General features: G+C 39.4%; 1 protein-coding gene across 1 annotated transcript; it reads right to left on the bottom strand.

Moving 5' to 3' along the window:
* Positions 1–3,245: 3,245 nt before the first annotated feature.
* LOC121442568 (early activation antigen CD69-like) lies at positions 3,246–9,658 on the bottom strand. The gene is made up of 5 exons (XM_041644155.1): positions 9,595–9,658; positions 7,027–7,149; positions 5,863–6,062; positions 5,664–5,767; positions 3,246–4,306 (listed from the first exon to the last, which is right to left on the bottom strand). The coding sequence occupies exons 1-5, from the start codon at positions 9,656–9,658 to the stop codon at positions 4,198–4,200; spliced, it is 600 nt and encodes a 199-aa protein (XP_041500089.1). The 3' UTR covers positions 3,246–4,197.
* Between the last annotated feature and the right edge of the window lie 10,051 nt (positions 9,659–19,709).

Genomic DNA, 19,709 nt, shown 5'->3' on the forward strand with positions numbered 1-19,709 from the left:
TAATATTTGTGATTTGCCTCTGGAAAGTACATCTGTGCTTTAAATAACAGAATTATTCAATTTTGGAATCTATATTTGTGTTGGTTTAAATTAAAGATTTTTTTAGGATTTGACAACATTTGAAGTTATAAAGAAACAGGAAATTATTATTTACGGGGAAGTTGTAGCATTTTGTCTCTTCCTTGGCATATAAAAATATTTAGCACATGTAATGTTGACCAGGAGGCCTAATCTTTCATATATACAGATGTTCCTCATTATCATCTTATAGAAAGTTTTGTTCATTTATTATGCTGTGTATGCTATATGTGTGTGAGCACACACTTGTCATGATGCAAGGAGCATCTTGCCAGTCCTCATATTCATATTTTAATGTTGGGTGGCCTTTCTTCATGCTTCAGAATCATGTTCATTTAAGTGAATCATTAGTTTTGATCAAGTATGTGGTTTCTGATTTTTACTAGAAATTGACCTTGCACATCAAAGATTATTTTCTTAATTTTCTCTTTTTCTCTCCAAAGTAGTCATATCACAGAAAGGATATCAATCATTCAATGGCTTTTTGATAAATGGCTTCCAAAAATTAAACTAAGCTAAATCATGCCACCTCTATCTGTTCTTCTGGCTACATTTTCAACAAAATCCCCCTAGAGATTCATATTCATTTTAATTTCAGTTACAAATTTGCATTTCAAATCTTCTTAGAATAATGAAATTTGAGAATCAGTTTATAAAACATCATTATGATATTGCAGAAGACTCTTTTTAACCTGTGGAGATCAGAGGGCATTCTCAGGAGTCAGTTCTATCCTTCCTCTTGGGTTCTTGCAAATGAACTCAGGTGGTCAGACTAGCTCAGCAAGAGATTTCAGCCATGGTGGCACCTCATAGAGGCGATATTTTAAAAGGTTTGAATTACTAAATATGAACATTTCAATGATATTTTTCTTTTCCTTAAAGAACAGTTAATGTCTACCATTTATTCTACAGTTACCCTTTGAGGAGGAAAAAGCTAAAATTATTCGGGAAAAATCAAAATAAGACACAAAACACTGATAGAGGTCTTCAGCACATGTTACCATAATCACCTAAAGTGAGTGTAGCTTGTAAATTTCTTGTAAATTTTGACTGTCATAGAAAATAGTTCTGTACTTCAAAGAGGTTCCAATGGCATCTTGTGTCATTGCTGTCACAGCCATAATCACACAATAATTGTTCATTTTATTGCCTATTTCACAAAGTAGATAAAAACTCTACACACTTTAATGTTGTATTTGTTAGATTTTTTTCTTTTTATCTATTCTTCTTTCATATATTACATCTTGACCACAACCTCTCCTCCCTCCATTCTTCCCAGCTCCCCGCTGACACACACACACACACACACACACACACACACACATACACATTCCCTATCTCCTACATCAACTGCTCCTCAGTCTCCCTTTAGAAAAGAGCAGAAACCCAGTGATATCAACTGAACGCAGGATAACAAGATGTAACAAGACTAGTCACAAACACATACATGTAAGTGGACATCAGTTGTTGGATATTTTAACCTTAGTACTACATGTTTGATAAATGAATCTTTAAAAATTTGTTGGAAAACAAACAAGCATGCTATGTAGAAGTACACAACATTTCTTTTGAGACAGGGTTTCTCTGTGTAACAGTCTTAGCTGTCCTGGAACAATCTCTCGTAGAACAAGCTGGCCTCAAACTCACAGAGATTTATCTGCCTCTGCCTCCCGAGTGCTGGGATTAAAGGCATGTGCCACCACCTGGTATCACGTGCAAGATTTTTAGCATTCAATATATCAACTGACTGCTGTGACCTTGGTCCTGTTTTAAGGTTGTTTGTGTCAACTAAGTTTCTGATTGGTTTCAGCTCGATCTCTAATTCTAAAATAGCTAGCTAGCCAGGGGATGGCAGAAAAGAGACTTAGGTCAGCTGACTCTCATCCTGTGGTTCTCAAGAGTGACCTTTCCACTTACACATCCACACCATGCAAATCACAAGACTGTTTTTCAGCATGACTCAGGATCAGACTGCGGTTATTCATGATAGAACATTCAAGTGGGGAGACCACCTGCTTTATTCCGTAGCTGTGGAACTGAGGCTCTCGGTGGTTAATGGACTTCATCTTATTTTTCATTAAGAATTCTAAACACTTCTTGCTTTCTGTATGTCCTGGGGGTGACCACATACTGAAAAGGTCATTCTTTTTCAAATGTCAGAAAGGGTGAGATTGCAGCATTCATTCACTAAATAGCTCTGGGACTGATCAGAGGTTTTCCAAGCTGAAATAACCCTCTAAAGCCATCTACTACTCACATGTTAAATTAGCATTAAAAATATCTTAATGTATATATTAAAAAGATCATTTCAGAACACTGGAAAAGATGGGTTTAGACCATTGGATACATGGACCAAAGACTTGGAGTATCCGGTATATACAAAAAGGAATGTATCATTTTAGCATGAATGTGTGAAAATATATAAAAAAAGATATCATAAAGCTAGGATTTTGCTATGTGGACAACTTTTAAAAAAGCATTCTATTGCCTTCTTCTTTCTAATATGATGTAATTTATAGTTACTTTTTGAGTATTCCGATCATATTCACCCACCACCTCCTCTTCCAACTTCCTCAAACATCATAAACTCCCTTATTTCTTGCATCCAATTGGGTCTAATTAGTGCTGTCCATATATGCATGGCTATAGGGTCATTCACTGAACATAGTCAATTACTAGGGACATACTTGTGAGTAAAAACTGACTGCCCTTCTCCTAGCAGCCGTCAACTGTCAATAGCTCCTCAGCTAGGAGAGATGACTCCCTTCTTCCATCCTGTTGGGATGTTGGTAGGTTTGGTCTTGTGCAGGGAAGCACAGCTGCTCTGAGTTTATGTGTACAGTGGTCCTCTCATAACCCTCAAGCACTATTTTGCCTCATTCCTCCTTGCCCTCTGGCTCTTACAATATTTCTTCCCCCATTCCATGAGGTTGCCTGAACCTTTCTGGGGAGAGTGTTTAGTTGTGACTGAGCACTCCACAGCTGTTTGTTCTCTACATTCTGGCCAGTTTGGAGACTTTGTATTAACCATTACCCATTTCATAAAGAAGCTCTGGTGAGGCCTGTGAGCTGCAGTAACCTATGGGTTTAGAGATCCCACTTTGGAAGGAGTTCAAAGCTATAACACAACATAATTTTGAATGCAGTTTGAATGAGCACTTCTGGAAACCACTGTATCCATTCTTTTATTTTTACATACATAGAAACTGCTTAAAATTATACAGAGATTTAAAATACAAACAAATACATAAACACTTTATTGCACATAGGAAATATGTTGAACAAAGTACTGTATGTGATCTTACGGACTGGGAAAGACACAAATAGGTTATTCGACAAGATTGGAATTATTCAAGGGTCAATCCGCATGATGCAGGTTCCAACAGAGATCTGCCATGACACATATTGCACTTTGTTTATAGCACTTTGAAATATGCTTTACAAATATTCCTCATATGGTGTGCTTTTGTCTCTTCACTACAGAGAAGACTTTTAAAGACAAAGAAATACGTACCATTGAAAGTGAGCTGCCTACACTGGGGAAGTTAAAGAAAAGGTCATCCTTACACTTTGGGAAAAGACAATTGACAAGATAATGTGACAAAGGTCTGTGAATAGAGGAAACTACTGCAAAGCTTGGTGTCCAAAGCATTGGTCTACTTGTGAATACGTTCGGAGTTTAAGAAAATCATTAATCAGCCAAATTTTCCCATATCTACATTCAGCTTTTACTACCACCCAAATCCTTTCAAATAGTGCAAATGCATGAAGGCACTGGCTGTCGCAGCCACTCAGCAATAAATAGTAACTCTAAAGCTAGTCATTTTATTCATTCTAGATTTAAAATATAAAGTGCATCTATGAGGCTTCATAGTTGTCCTCTCATTTTTTTGATATGGTTATTCATCAGTGAGTGACTTTTTCAGCTCATGGTCAAGGAAGACTCCAATACAGATCCTGGAGTCTCTCCATAATGTCCCATAGTCTTATATGGAAGAGTCTCAGGATGATGTAAAGTTGGTCTGTGAGGTCTTTGTGAAAAATTTGACCATAGAGTAGCATCCAGCCACACAACCGTCCTGTGGATCCATGGCACAGTCATCTATAAAGGCTTCCTTGTCATCTGGAGGGCTTGCTACAGACCCAGTGTAAGTTCTTTTCACAGTCCTCAGTAGCAATGTCTGTGCTGTTTAGAGACACACACCTCTCAGACCCCGTCAGGTTGAACCTGTCAAACCATAAAGACACTCATATTTATTTCCAGTCCTCATTTCCAGCCAGTTACATGAGAATAAACTTTGAGGTAACCTCTGCCTTTTCTCTTTGTTCCTTGAGTAGGAAGCACAAAGCACAAGTCTTCCAACCAAGTAGTCATGGGCTTAATATTTAGAGACAACAGACAACAGAGGAGGAGGATCTTGAAGGAGAAAGCAGATAGAGCTAAAGGCATTACTTTTCTGACTTTAGTGGGTGAGCAGTTCAATATCATTTTTTACTTCATAGATTCTTCAAGAAGCACAGTTTTAGGGGGTTGGGGTATGGTAACATTCACAGCTAATTCCATCAAGTAATGCTGTTTTATTTAGATCATAAGTGGTTTTCTTGTATTCCTTTGTAGCTGTAGGTATAAAACCATGGAACACATACTAAAAGTCCCTTTACCAAAAATACATGTTTTTTTTTTGTTTGTTTGTTTTCAAGAGAGGGCCTCACTATTAGAGTAGGCTGACTTCAGGCTCACAGAGATTCACCTGCCTCTTACTTCTGAGTGCTGAGACTAAAGGTGTACACCACTATGCCTAATTTAGAAACATAGATTTTAATACTGGTATTGTATCAGTTATTATACAAATGTTAAGAGAGTGAGGAATGCCGGGCGGTGGTGGCACACGCCTTTAATCCCAGCACTCGGCAGGCAGAGGCAGGCAGATCTCTGTGAGTTCAAGACCAGCCTGGTCTACAAGAGATAGTTCCAGGACAGGCTCCAAAACCACAGAGAAACCCTGTCTCGAAAAACCAAAAAAAAAAGAGAGTGAGGAATTTATTCATTCTGAGATTACAGATGTTAAAGATCAACACAAAATTTGTAGAATGCCCCTCAAAACTTTAAATATAACTTAATGATGGGTAACAGGAGTGCCTTTGCTGTTTATGGGGAGCTTTCCATAGATTCAGAGACACTTATAATTGGGCACTAAATTATGGTCCTTTGTCCCTGAACTTGGAAAGGAAGTGAAATAGGTAATTCTTTCCCAACAACTGTTTTGACCATCTTCAGAAGTGTTCCTGGACCACGCCCAAACTCATTAAGACTGTTGCTCATTTGCCAAGAAAAAATTAATAGAAGTTTTTGAGGGATTTTTAATAATAAAGGGGGCTTCTAATAATTCCAAGGAACATAATACACACAAGAGAAGTGATCAAAGTTGTGTGATGAAGAACTGATCCTCCACCACTAACAGAACTTAAAAAGAAGAAAGAGGAGAGTAAAAATAAAATGAAATAAAAATGAGAGAAGAAAGGGTTTTTTTTTTAAAAAAAAAAAACTGTCAGCCTAGAAGGGATGGAGATTTCTTGTGACTTACCATCTGTTAAATTCTTTGCCATTTGCCCATTTCCATGTCTGATTAACTTCATTTTTCAATCCAATCCAGTGTTCCTGTCTTCCAGCGTGTCGCTTCAGAAATATCTTAAAGCACAATGAAGTTACATTACAAACCTGACTTAGCATCAGGATAAAAACAAAAATCAGCAGCATTTGATGAAATCAGTTGTGAATCTTACCATGTCCTTTTCGGAATCAATAACAGCGAGTGTAGCATCATCTCGAGAACAAGAGTTTTGGGCCAAGGCCCAGCTGCTGGTTGCGGTGGAGAAAAAGTAGCATTTCCTCTGGTATGCAACCCACTCGTCCTGGCAGGAAGCAACACGGTGGTCCAGTGATGCCAAATTCTGATACAGGCCTGGGCAATTGTACTGGCCCACTGTGGACAGTAAGATCATTTGTTTTAGTAAGAGAAGACACCAAACCCTCTTCACAGGTAAACCTAGTCTAGCAGATGCTCTGCTCTTTGTTAGGGAGAAGAAATCAGACCTCGGCTGTCATCTGTCTGGTGCCCAAGGTCCCTCATCCCAGGAAGGGACATGAGCAAAGGGCTGTGTTCTCTTGGTCATTATACCCGAAAGTGTCAGGAAAATAGGGAAATCTCAAAAATAACATTTAGGCTAAGGGAAGGGGGGACATGTATTGTAAGTTCTAGATTCAAAACTCGTTCTAGATCTCAATAATCCCACACAGGAATCAGAAGAATGAAGGACTCATTTTAAGCATAGGATAAAGTACAGGAGGATGTCTGGGAGGAAGTGGAGGAAAGAAAAGTGTGATCATGAGATACTATATGAACTATTTTCAATTAAAAATACAATAAGATGGATGGTTTGGGGTATTTCTTCAAATTGTAACATTTCTTATTTTTAAAAGACATAGATGTGTCTTAGCATGCATGGTGGTACAGCCTTACCCAGTGGGCTCTGGGAGATCTAGCTGTTATAATAATTCAGTTTCTAGTCTGTTGGTGTGAGCTAAAAGATAAAATTATTGGCCACTTTTTGGTCCCTCTATAGGTTAGATACTCCTTTTCTCGTCAACATGAATGAAAAGTCCACATTTTTTATACTTAAATATCTATTCAGATATAAACATGCTCTCTTTCACAGGATGTATAAATCAGATACTTTTTGTGTTTATAAAATTGCTGCAGCCATCATTCAGGGAGCATAGATTGTATTTCATGATGATCATAAAACTAACCATTTCTCGTGTGTGAGATGTTTCTTAGTCAATCAGAAGGCCTGATTAACTAGATCAGGCTGAGACCCATTCATTTCTGCTGTATATGAATTCTTACTGCTACAGGCTATAAGAGAATTCATGAACTATAGACTCACCATTCAAGGCAACGAGAGCTATAATTAAGGAAGTGATGATGAAGACAGTAAACACAGCACAAGGGATAGGAACTTGAATGGATCCTTCATGATGCTTCTCAAAATGTATACTGGTGCCATGATCTGAAAAGGAAGAGAAATGGTTATGAATTTAGGCTTTAAGATAGAGTATTTGCTATTTCTTGAGGAATATAATATTAAAAAAGTAATGTGTTGTCCCATCAATATAAAATATTGAGTCAACTTTAACAAATTCTGAGCGTAACAACAAAAACTGCAAACAAACAATCAAACAACAACAGAAATGTCAGGATCTGGACAGGAAGAAATATGTCTGCTCTAGCACGTTAGGTAACTGGAATGAGGGAGAAGTCAATTTTTGGCTTCAGATTTTGGATTTTGTTTTTTGCAGAATGAGCCCTCAAGATTCAAAACAGTGTTACCCCACAAGAATGCCCTTGTAAGTTCTCAAATTTGCCAGCATGATTTAAAAAATTTTTTTCACAGAAACTGCAGTGTAAAATGGCTCCTTGAATGACATTATAATCAGTGATAATCAGTTTCCACTGTAGTAATCCCAACATGCAGGAGGCTGGTAGAGGAGAATAGTGAATTTGTAGCTGGTTTGTTTGCAAGGTAAAAACCTGTCTCAATTTTTTTTCTCATTACGAAAACATAGTTTTTCAATGAGGAAAATGTTTTACAACTGAAAGAGTATTTCTGTAGACTGGATCTTAAAATTTGTGAATACTTTTTTTCTTTTTCTTAAAACATCTCCTTACAGATAAGCTTAAGGAGGAGGCACAGTATGGCTAGTATCATCAATGTGTGCATTTTCTCGGAGTCTCCCCACCCCCTTCAGTGAAAATCCATTTTCGGGTCTTCTAAGAGAAGCCTTTATCGATACTGTCAGGGTCTGTTTTCTCCTGCCTTCCTTTTCACACCCATACATAATTATCTTCAGAGGTAGTCTTTGGCAGTTGAGTGGTAAATTCGGAGATGGGTTTAGTTTCACTTCTCAACATATAATAGTCAGTCACGCTGTTTGGACTCAATTCATCAATAACTCTGGCTCCACAGCAAACACATCTATATCCAAAACAACACCTAGATCTCAGCAAGCTCAACCCATTGACCCACCTGGTGGATACAGTGTGAAGACAAGCTCCCACGTGACACTTGATTTCCATCACTGAGGGTCAATACTAACCACAGTTCAACCCGTCACCTAGGCAACAAAACATCCCCACTAACAGCACACTTCTGAGGCCTGTGCATTAACAGAGAGGTTGAAAACAGATCCACCCATTTTCCACCTTCCAATCACGTAAACAGAGACTGCTGATTCCTTTGTTGCTAAGGTTATAGCAATGATAGCATAAGTTAAACTTACAAGGGTAGATGGGGCTGACCCAGGCCAGGATGGGATTTTCTGTATTAGGTCTTTCCTTCCTTCCACTATTGTTTATAGTCTATTTATTGTTTTTCATTTTTTTCCTTTTAAGTGAGACACACAGGTATTGGTGATTTAGGTCTCTAAAATATTGCATCCTATTTATCTGTACTTGACTTCATGATTTCAAATAAGAGATGAGTTTTTGAAGATAATGGAGGCTTTTTTCTTTAAAGAATAAATCAACATGACAAAGAAGCATTCAGAAAATAATTTCCTCCTCACCAATTGTCTTGGGTGTGCTGGGAAAGCATGTCTTTTGATTAACTGGATAGTTCTTGCTTAGAAATTACTCTAGTTCCCAAGTGCTAAGTGCTTGAGGCTCCTCATCACTCAGATACAAACAGAATGGGGAAATTCTGACAATAGGAAGCACAACGCGTGTAGAATAGACAGAAAGAAGAGAGGGAAATGTGCAGGGTGATCATGTTTCGATAAAAATGATAAAAATGGATAGTTGTTACGGAAATGGAAGTAAACCATTGCACGAGAGGGATAAGATAAAATGGAAGAATGGAGCTCCAATGACAATGTCATGGCTGAAGATGACATTTGAAAGAAGAGAAGCACTACATGCTAACACATCACCACATGACACTGTCGATGGGTGTGTAAATCTGTTTTCTCTGAGACTGGATATCTGTGTGCTTCCAGCTACTGAAGGATTCATGGTGAGAGAAGTGAAGAGACAAGACACACAGAAAGCAGGCAAACATACAAGAAAAGACCAAGACCGTAACTGTTCATGTGGAAAGCAGCTCTTCATAAAGAGCGGTAAGAGCTTTTGAATTATGGACAGATGGTTATGGGAAAATGATGCAGAATAACTAGGCTAAGGCAGATAATTTTCCATTTAAATTTAATAGTTGAAATGATATACATCGATTCAAAGGAAAAGTCAATTAAGGATCTTCTGAAACTTATACGTCTCCCACTCACACAAGGATTCTGTCTTCTTACAGCCAGAGAGGTGTTTTCCTATGACTGGTTTCTCTTTTACACGCTGAAATAGGCCCTAACCAAGTTTCCAAAGATTTCTATCTCTCCGTTCTGCACTCTATCCCTTACATCAAATATAAGGATTATATCAGAATGTAAGAAATCACACGACTTACCCTTCTGCCCTCTCTCCAGATGTGAAGAGCTGGTCTCCGTTATGGAGTAGTCTTCAGAATTCATCTCTTTTTCTTCTCAAGATTTCCTGATTTCCCTGGCGTATCTCAAGAGGTCTACAGTGAGTCCTTGCTGAAGCTGTCTTGCCAGTGTCTTGGTCTCTGAGGCGTTTCAGCCTTTATAGCTCATTAATCTGGCTCCACCCCTTCCTCCTCCCTCCCACTTGTTCAGTTCTGCCAGTTCTCTTTAATTTATGCTCCAGTGGCTCAGACACTTCACCCTGTGTTGTTGTGGTGAGCTGCTGGTTTTCCCTGCTGTCTGAAATGCGCTTTCTCACAACTGCAGCCTCAGGAGAAAAAGATAAATGGGATTTTCCCAGAATTAAAGATATCTTTTCCATTTTTTTAAGAAAGCTCAAATAACTTAGCAAGTAGCATCATCTAAACACAGAATTAAAGGTTTGAGATTGCTGTATCTGATGTGGAAAAAACACTGGAAAAGAGGGTAAACTTTTTTTGTAATCCTATTCATGCATTTCCGTGTACATGCGGCTATTGGCATTTATTGAATATCCATTATGTACCAAGTATTGCTAGTGGCCAGAAGGTGGACTGCTGAGTAGGGACTTGAAAATTTGTATCCTCGTGACTCTTTCTCTAACTTGGACAGGTTTTATTCAGGAAATTATGAATTTCAAAAGTGCGATATTCACTTCTTTCCCCCTCAAGAACTAGTTATTTCAAGTGTCATTTAGTCAGGAGTTGCTTTAGTGCAGGAAACAGAAAGCTTGTGGTCTGGAACTTCCTCGCTGTGTTCTAAAACTGTTTATCTTCAGTTATCTATTTCATCGTCCCTTGCTCATTTTCTTGTCATCCTCCACTGTCAGACTTCCTTTGCTTTGCTGCAGCACATCTTTTTGTATTCACCCCCATCCTGTAGGTTATTTAGTTCAGGTGTCTGTGGCCTCAGATATTTGAAATGTGGTTCTGATTCCTGTATCTTCCCATTGTACCGATCTCATCCAGGTAAGTTATTTTTTTTTTTTTTATTGAGAAAAAAAATTTCCGCCTCCTCCCAGCCTCCCACTCCTCCCCCCTCCCTTCACTCCTCTCCCCGTCCCCCCACTCCTCTTCCCCTCCCCCCACTCCTCTCCCCCTCCCTCTCAAGTCTGAAGAGCAGTCAGGGTTCCCTGCCCTGTGGAAAGTCCAAGGTCCTCCCCGCTCCATCCTGGTCTAGGAAGGTGAACATCCAAACTGGCTAGGCTCCCACAAAGCCAGAACATGAAGTAGGATCAAAACCCAGTGCCATTGTCCTTGGCTTCTCAGCAGCCCTCATTGTCTGCCATATTCAGAGAGTCCAGTTTTATTCCCTGCTTTTTCAGTCACAGTCCAGCTGGCCTTGGTGAGCTCCCAATAGATCAGCCCCACTGTCTCCGTGGGTGGGTGCACCCCTCGTGGTCCTGACTTCTTTGCTCATCTTCTCCCTCCTTCTGTTTCTCATTGGGACTTTGGGAGTTCAGTCCAGTGTGGGTCTCTGTCTCTATCTCCATCCATCACCAGATGAAGGTTCTATGGTGATATGCAAAATATTCATCAGTATGGCTATAGGATAGGATCATTTCAGGTTCCCTATCTTCAGCTGTCCCAGGAACTAACTGGGGACCTTGCCTTGGGCACCTGGAAGCCCCTCTAGGTCCAAGTCTCTTCCCAACCCTAAGATGGCTCCCTTAATTAAGATATGTGCTTCCCTGCTCCCCTATCCAACCTTCCTTTATCCCAATCATCCCGTTGCCCCAAGTTCTCCCCATCCTACCCTTCTCACTTTTCTCTCCCCATCTCCCCTTACCCCCCTCCCACCCCACCCTTAAGATCCCGATTTTTGCCTGGCAATCTTGTCTACTTCCCCTACCCAGGAGGATAGCTATATGTTTTTCTTTGGGTTCACCTTCTTATTTAGCTCCTTTAGATTATCAAATTATAGACTCCGTGACCTTTATTTATGGCTAGAAACCAATTATGAGTGAGTACATCCCATGTTCATCTTTTTGGGTCTGGGTTACCTCATTCAGGATAGTATTTTCTATTTCCATCCATTTGCATGCAAAATTTGAGAAGTCATTGTTTTTTACCGCTGAGTAGTACTCTAATGTGTATATATTCCACACTTCCTTCATCCATTCTTCCATTGAAGGACATCTAGGTTGTTTCCAGGTTCTGGCTATTACAAATAATGCTGATCTCCAAAATATATAAAGAACTCAAGAAACTAGACTTTAAAATGCTAATTACCCAATTAAAAAATGGGGCACTGATCTGAACAGAGAATTCTCAACTGAAGAAGTTCAAATGGCCAAAAGACACTTAAGGTCATGCTCAACCTCCATAGCGATCAGGGAAATGCAAATCAAAACAACTTTGAGATATCATCTTACACCTGTCAGATTGGCTAAAATCAAAAACACCAATGATAGCCTCTGCTGGAGAGGTTGTGGAGGAAGGGGTTCCCTCATCCATTGCTGGTGGGAATGCAAACTTGTGCAACCACTTTGGAAAGCAGTGTTTCGGTTTCTCAGGAAATTCGGGATCAACCTACCCCTGGACCCAGCAATACCACTCTTGGGAATATACCCAAGAGATGCCCGATCATATGACAAGGGCATTTGTTCAACTATGTTCATCCAGGTAAGTTATTAAGCACAGCACAAAACAAAGAGAGAAAGTGTCCATTTGGTGACTCTCATGTGAGGACCAAAAGGATAAAAACACCATTCTGGTTAATAACCTTGGTGCCCAAAGATCACAGCCACTCCTGGAGTAAAGCTGCCTGGTTTGTAAAATAAAGCCTCTGGAGATGCTATGCTCAGGTAGGCTGGAAATTGCCATGCAGACAGCTGAGACGAGCCAGCGGGTGCATTTGCTGCTTGAGGCACAGAGAGAAGTACATGGTGGCCCTTGTGTCGCTCTATTCCCAGGAGCTTTCCTGCGCCGAAGATGAAGTGGCGTTTATAAGTCCACCGTATCATCTTGGTAGGACTTTCAGCTCACTGAAAGTGCCCTAAAATCCAAGGACCTCCTTACAGTCGAGAAGAAACTTTACATTGGCCTCACTCCACCTCCTCTATCCCTCTCCCTTTCCAACAGAGGCCTTCTCTCCGCAAGTCTTCCCAGAAGCCCACCTCTGCAGGGCCTTTAGGTCTTTAGGGTTTTTCTTAGTGGTTCTTTCTCTGTGAGCAAGAGAAAGAACCTTGCTTTCTGGTAATTAATTAACTCAGTACCAAGTGACATGCAGAAAGGTCTAGATGCAATGAGAGAGCACACTGACTAACTCCGAGAATGGTGCTCTTCTAACTCATGCGTGTTGAATGGGATGAACAGGTTTTCATAGACCTCAGTATTGAAAAACCCTAAGGCAGCGAGAATCACAGCCAAACTCTATTATAAGCTGGTACTTAACTAAGTCCTTTAACGGCGAAATTAACGCTGTCTGGGGGCCAGCCTCCTACAGCACAGGGCTTTGATAGGAATCCATGGAGTCATCGAGACTTGACTTTTCTATCTGGGGAGTAGGGGAAAAGGCACTCACAAACTCTCCTGATAATTTTCTACATTATTCTCTCTCTTTCTTTCGTCTCTCTCCTCCTCTCATGTTCTTCACAGCTTTTATACACCGACAGACCCTTCCAAGCAGTACAAGAGTCATAATAGTTGCTTTCTATTTTTCAAGTGAATGACTATAGGTAAAAACATGTTTTTCATCTCCCTCACATGATTAAACATTTTATGTATTACAGGTGATAAACTATCTCCAAAACCCACATACATTCATTCCTAAGCAACTTTTTATAGCTTAACCATGCAGGCAGGCAAGGTGTTCTTGTCAGGTGTTTTACTAGTAGGTTGAATTTTACAGTTACAAAGAAAAAGGCCAATTACTTTATTACTTATCTTGAAATGTAAGGCAATTTTATAAGGAATCTTAAGGGAATCACAAACCTAAATTTTTATATATGAAAAGGAATCAGTCAGATCTAGTTTAAATCCTTAGGGTACATATCCATTCAATCTTATATAAATGTATTTTTTTATACCAGGAGATTGAGGGCAGAAATGGGTATAAGGAACTAATCATCACCTTTGGTCATCAACCAAACCTAGCAAGAAGAGTTCGTCATCCAGTAATAAATGGGCTGCTTTGTTCTTGTTCCCTGACCTTAAAGAATTATGTATTCAACTATGTGTCTTTCTAAAACTTTATTTTATTGAAATTTTACCTAAAAGTTATTTAACTAAAACATATTAATCTAACTTTGTTATTTTCAAAGCTTTGTTTCAGCTGTGATGAACCTTGAGACCATATAAACACATCTAGGATTCCCTTCTAGTGGGCTGACACCTGGAACTTCAGTTGCAACTAGCTGCTCCTCTGGCATGGTTAATGGTACAAAATGCAGCACAAATATACAAAATGTATTTTTTAAAAAGCATTTCTTTACCTTTAGTTAAACTTTAAAAAACTATTTTATTCTGCATTTATGCATAAGTATGTGTGGGTCATGTATGTTTAAGTTGGTTCCCACAGAGGCCAGAAGGTTCCCTGGAGCTGATGTCACAGGTAGTGTGAGCTTCCTGATAGAGTGCTGGGAACTGAGAACTGAGCAGCAATCACTCTGAACTGCTGAACCATCATTGATGAGGCACCTCTCCATCCCCAAACCTGACTGTGTGTGTGTGTGTGAGAGAGAGAGAGAGAGAGAGAGAGAGAGAGAGAGAGAGAGAGACAGAGACAGAGAAATAGTGTACATGTGGAAGTCAGAGGACAACTTGCAAGAGTCATGTTGGTTCTTTCCTACCATGTAGTTTCAGGGCATCAGACTTAACTCATTATCCACTGAGTCATTTCAGCAGCCCTTTGTTGACTGGGGTTTCTGTCCTGCCTGGTCCTGTTGCCGTTAAGTGCCAAAGAACTACACAGAGACCTACACTAATTATAAACTGATTGGCCTATTAGCTCAGGCTTCTTATTAACTCTTAAAACTTATATTAGCCCATAATACTTGTCTGTGTTAGCCACGTGGCTTGGTACCTTTTTTGGTGAGGTAGTCACATCTTGCATGCTCTGTGTCTTACTTTCTCTGTTTCTGTTTAATAAAATGCTGATTGGCGTGTAGCCAGGCGGGAAATGGAGGCAGGGTGACCAGGTAAGACGTAGAGGCAGGGCAATGAGAACAGGAGAATTCTGGGAGAGGAAAGAGTCTGTCTCCAGTTGTCACCCAGAGGCAGATGCAGAGACATATGCATGATGCAGGTTCCATTTTCATGCCACAGCAATGTACTTATTTTACCTTTTTATTGAATATTTTTATTACATGTATTGATTTATTGCAGGAATGTAATAATAAGTAAGGAATGTGTCAAAACATGTGTCTTGAAATCAGAGGTTAATTTCTGGGAGCCAGTTCTTTCCCACCATATGTGGGTCACAGGTATAGAATTTGGGTCCTTGGGCTTGGCAACAAGCTCCTTGACCAGCATCTATCTGGTCGATATTGGTAGAATTTTACATGATCAATTCATGATTTAAAGATGTCTAGATTTTCAATCCTCCAAACCATCTGAACAAGCAGTGCATCCCAGACTTAAGACTTCTGTTTCTTCCTGTCCCCCGCTTCGGGTATCTACAAGATCTAGAAAGAGAAATATGCAGCTGTGAGCTCTTCCTTAGAACATTATGATGGCAATAGGTTTCTGAATCAAGGACATAGAGCAAAGTTAAAGCACAAGGCTCTTGTGTGGATCTTCAAGAACCATTATAGCCAGATAATAAAAGAAAAGACTATTTCTTGATTTAAAATATTGGAGTCTTTGTCAGATGTGGTAACTAGGGATCTAACACATAAGAGACAGAGGGAAGAGGATTGTCACAAGCCTGGGTTGTATAGTGTGGTAAAACTACCTTTGAGCCCATCTATGCCAAGTAAGTAAACCCTCACCCACGTACCTCAAAGGTTCACCAAGTTGAACATGGATAGAGTAATTTCCTTTATATGTTGTTGATGCTTTCTCTGGAATGAATAATGTTACTTATGTGACCCATGGAAAAGTCATAGTATGTGGTTTTGTCCCAATTTTCTCTCATCTGTTTTGAATTGATGTGCTGTGTGCTATTGTTAATCTCAGTTGGGCCACAGTAGGCCAATGGACCTGCTAGATATTCTGGATAGGAGTGGTTCATTCTTTGTTCTCATTAGGCTTTTTTTGTTTATTTGTGTTTGTTTGTTTTTGTCAGTCTGAAAATAAGTCATTTGAAAAGAGGGACCTCAGAGAAAATGCTTCCATCAGATTGGCTTATAGGCAAGCCTGTGGGCATTTACTTGATTAAAAATTGATATGGGAAGGCAATACTCCTGAGCAGGTGATCCTGGATTGTATGAGAAGGCAAGCCATGAGGAGTAAGCCAGTAAGCAGCACTCATCCAAGGTCTCTGCTTCAGTTCCTGCTTTCTGGTTTCTGATTTGAGTTCATGCTCTGACTTCTCTTTATGATGAACTGTGATTGGGAAGTGTAAACTAAAGAAAGTTGTCCCTTCCCAAGTGGGTTTTGGTCAGTGAGTTCTACCATAGCAATAAAAAATATAATATATATATGTATCTATACACATATATATTATACATACACTCTGATATATAGCAGTGTATATAATGTATGCAATATACACATGCTCTGATATATATACATACATATTCACATTCTGATTACTTTAGCCTTCTGTCTTTTCCTCATGCAAATATGACTTTCAAAGAACTGATTAACAAAGACTTCATATTTCAGTGTTCATATTTACCAGTAGGTACCCTGTCCTGGCTAGTTATATATCAACACAAGGTGGAGTCATTTGGGAAGAGGAAACCTCAATTGAGAGAATATCAACACCAGACTGACACATGAACAAGTGTGTGAGTTATTTTCTTGATTGATGATCATTGTAGGAGGATCTAGCACACTGTGGGCAGTGCCACCCCTAGGGCGGTGGTCCCGTATGGTATAAAAAGGCAGGCTGAACAAACCATGGGGAACAAGCATGACACAACATTATTCCACCATCTCTGCTTCAGTTCCAGCCTTAAATCCCTGCTCTGACTTCCCTCAATGATGGTCTGTAACCTGGAAGTTTTAAGATGGAATATACTTTTTCCTCCCCAGGCTGCCTTTGATCGCTGAGCTTATCATAGCAATAGTAACCCTCAATAAGACTTGCCTTTTCCCCTCTGGTGAGTCTCACACGTGTTAGTTACTTCACTGTGTCAAAATACATGACTGAAGCAGTATAATGAATGGTTAATTTTGGCTCATAGTTTGAAAAAATATATAGGCAATCTTGTTAGAAAGGGAATAACAAGAGAAGGATGAGGTGTCTGATCACAGCATACACATACAGACATACACGCATATACATGCATTAAATATACTCTGATTATATATACACTTTGATGTCAGTGTATTTAATGTATGTAACATATACACACACTGGCATATATTATTGTGTATGACATATGTGTGTATATATACACACACACACAAACACACATATTCCAGTTACATTAGACTTCTTCATTTTCCTCATGCAAAGGAGGACTTTCAAAGAACTGATTAACACAAATTTTGTATTTCAGTGTTCACATTTGCTAGTATGCACCCTGTCCTGGCAAGTTTTATATCAACACAAGGTAATTGGGAAGAGGAATCCCTAGTTAAGAAAATACTACAACCGGGTTGACCCATGAGCAAGTCTGTGGGTTATTTTCTTGAATGATGATTGATATGAGAGGATCCAAAACACTGTGACACTGTGGATGCACACACACACACACACACACACACACACACACACACACATACATAGCGAGAGAGAAAGAGAGAGAGAGATTGGTGCTCAGTCTACTTGGCTTTCTTCTTCTTTTTCACTCTATGACCCAAACCCATGGCAGGTAGCCACCAATATTTAGGGTGGGTCTTCTCTTATATTTTTGATTGTAAACCTAGACTTTAATGGCTGAGTCATCTCTCTAGCCCATAGGGTGAGTCTTCTGATTAATTTGAAGCTCTTTGGAAATGCCTTCACAGAAACACCCAGAAGTCTGTTTCCTAGATAACCAAATCCAGTCAATCTGGCAATGAAGATCATCTATCACACCATGAAAAGTGAAATCTAATTCCCCTAACTAGGTACTAACTACCCTTGAGATCTGAATATTCCTGGATAGCTAGGCAGGTAAGCAAAGTAAATAAATAAATGTTTCAAAAAGAGAATCTTTGTTCAAGTCTCACTTTCCCACAGACTCTGCACAGATCAAATGAGTTGACTTTAATTTTGTTCCTTAAGGAAGATAAACTTGTTTTCACTGAGGAGGGAGTGTTCTTGTTTTTGTTCTTTATAGTCTCAGTTTTTTTTCATGGCTAAGTCTTCTTGTTTATGTTTAATACCACAAATCACCTCCACAGCAAGACTTTCCCTAACCACCATGTAAAAAACCTTCTGTTTCTAGTTCTTTCTAGTTCTTCTACTTATGAAAGCCTTTAAAATCATTATCAGCTCCTGTCTCTAACTTCAAGAGAGTAAGGCGTTTATGGCCAGGGACTTATCTTCCCTGTTTATCGGGGATCTTTCATACGTTAATGGAGCCTAGAACACTGAACCCACTAAATGGTGCTGAATTATGCATGCAAGTCTTAAATTTAAGTCTTTCTTAACAGTGTGTATGTGGGAAGTCTACACAACTCTACTAATTTTTGGCTTTGTTACCTGCAAATCAAATCGATTTCCAGCAGTTTCTGAGAGTTACATGAAGAACAAACGTAAAGTGGAAATTTAATATTCTATAGATGTTAGGGTTTTATTGTTGTATAATGCAGGGGGAGTCTGGTTTGTGAAGGCTTTTCATTTGAGGAGAGGCACTAGGAAATGATAACCGAAAATTCTCAGCATCATTGCTGATGCAATGCAACATGTCTGCTGTGTGTCAGGAACTTGGGCAGACAGAGGAAGTTGCTGCAACCTCGTCAGTCACCTCTAAGCAAGTTCTTCGTGCTAAGATTCTCACTCCAGTGCTCTAGGTTTTTCGCTTCCTTAACCACAACCAACTGCACTGATCTTCTACATACACAGTTATATATGCATTTATGCATATTTGTTATGGACCATGTGGTTTATATACATTTCACATATATGCCATTAGTCACAAATGATAATTAGACTTCTTATTGTATATAATTTGATAACTATCTTTAAACATTATGACATGGATATGTCCTCAAAATCTGAATATTCCAGGACAGTCTGGCAGGCAAGCTTTATTTTAAAATGATTTTGTTTTCTAAGAAGGTACTTCTCATCTCTCATTTTCCCCTCATATTCTCCACAGGTCAACTGTACTGACTTTCTCCTTGTGCTTAAGGAGGGTTAAATTTGCATTCCCTATGGAGGGCATGTTCTTTCTTTGATTCTTTATATTCCAAGATGGGTCTTTGTGGCTAATCTTTTTGCTTATATTTAATACCACACATCATCTCTGTAAACAAGTCTCTCTCTCTAATCAAACACTTGCCCTTTTTATGAAATCATTTACCCCTACTTGGCTTTTAAAGGACATCCAAAGCATTTTATTGAAGTCAATACTCATGTGAGTGGGAGAATGAAGTCACTACCAAGAAAAATAACAATAAAAAATTACTAAGGATAGATTTGTTGGTGGGCCTCCTGGATACCTCTGGCCCTCTTATTCATCTCAATCTTCAAAAGCCTCTACTTTGTGACAAAATTTTGTCATAAACCACTTTCAACCCCTGTTACTACCCCCATCCTCACTCTCTCCTCTCCTTTCCTTATTTTCGAAATGGAAAGTGTCTTTAGTTCTTACAAGGGAGGGACCCATGAGTAGAGGTTGGCCAGCTCTTGTCTGACTCATGTCTGCTGTCCTGCTGTAATTATTAAAAGCTACCATTGCACTACCAAGAGGTGTTTGTTAACTGCCACAGTTTTTCTGGTAACACAACTAAAACTGACTTGTTAAACAAAAGGAACGAAATAGGCAGAGTCAGGGTATAGTGTGGTGAGTTGGGGT

This window comes from Microtus oregoni, unplaced genomic scaffold (assembly GCF_018167655.1).
Source record: "Microtus oregoni isolate MIOR12 unplaced genomic scaffold, Mior012 000002F_ref0000024, whole genome shotgun sequence".
NCBI classification, from domain to species: Eukaryota; Metazoa; Chordata; class Mammalia; order Rodentia; family Cricetidae; genus Microtus; species Microtus oregoni.

Excerpts from the sequence above, each read along its gene's own strand:
- LOC121442568 (XM_041644155.1), bottom strand. The coding sequence starts at position 9,658 with ATGAATTCTGAAGACTACTCCATAACGGAGACCAGCTCTTCACATCTG. Across the intron at positions 7,150-9,594 it reads TCTGGAGAGAGGGCAGAAGG|ATCATGGCACCAGTATACAT; the intron begins GTAAGTCGTGTG and ends CTTCCTTTTCAG. Across the intron at positions 5,768-5,862 it reads TTGATTCCGAAAAGGACATG|ATATTTCTGAAGCGACACGC; the intron begins GTAAGATTCACA and ends TTGTGCTTTAAG.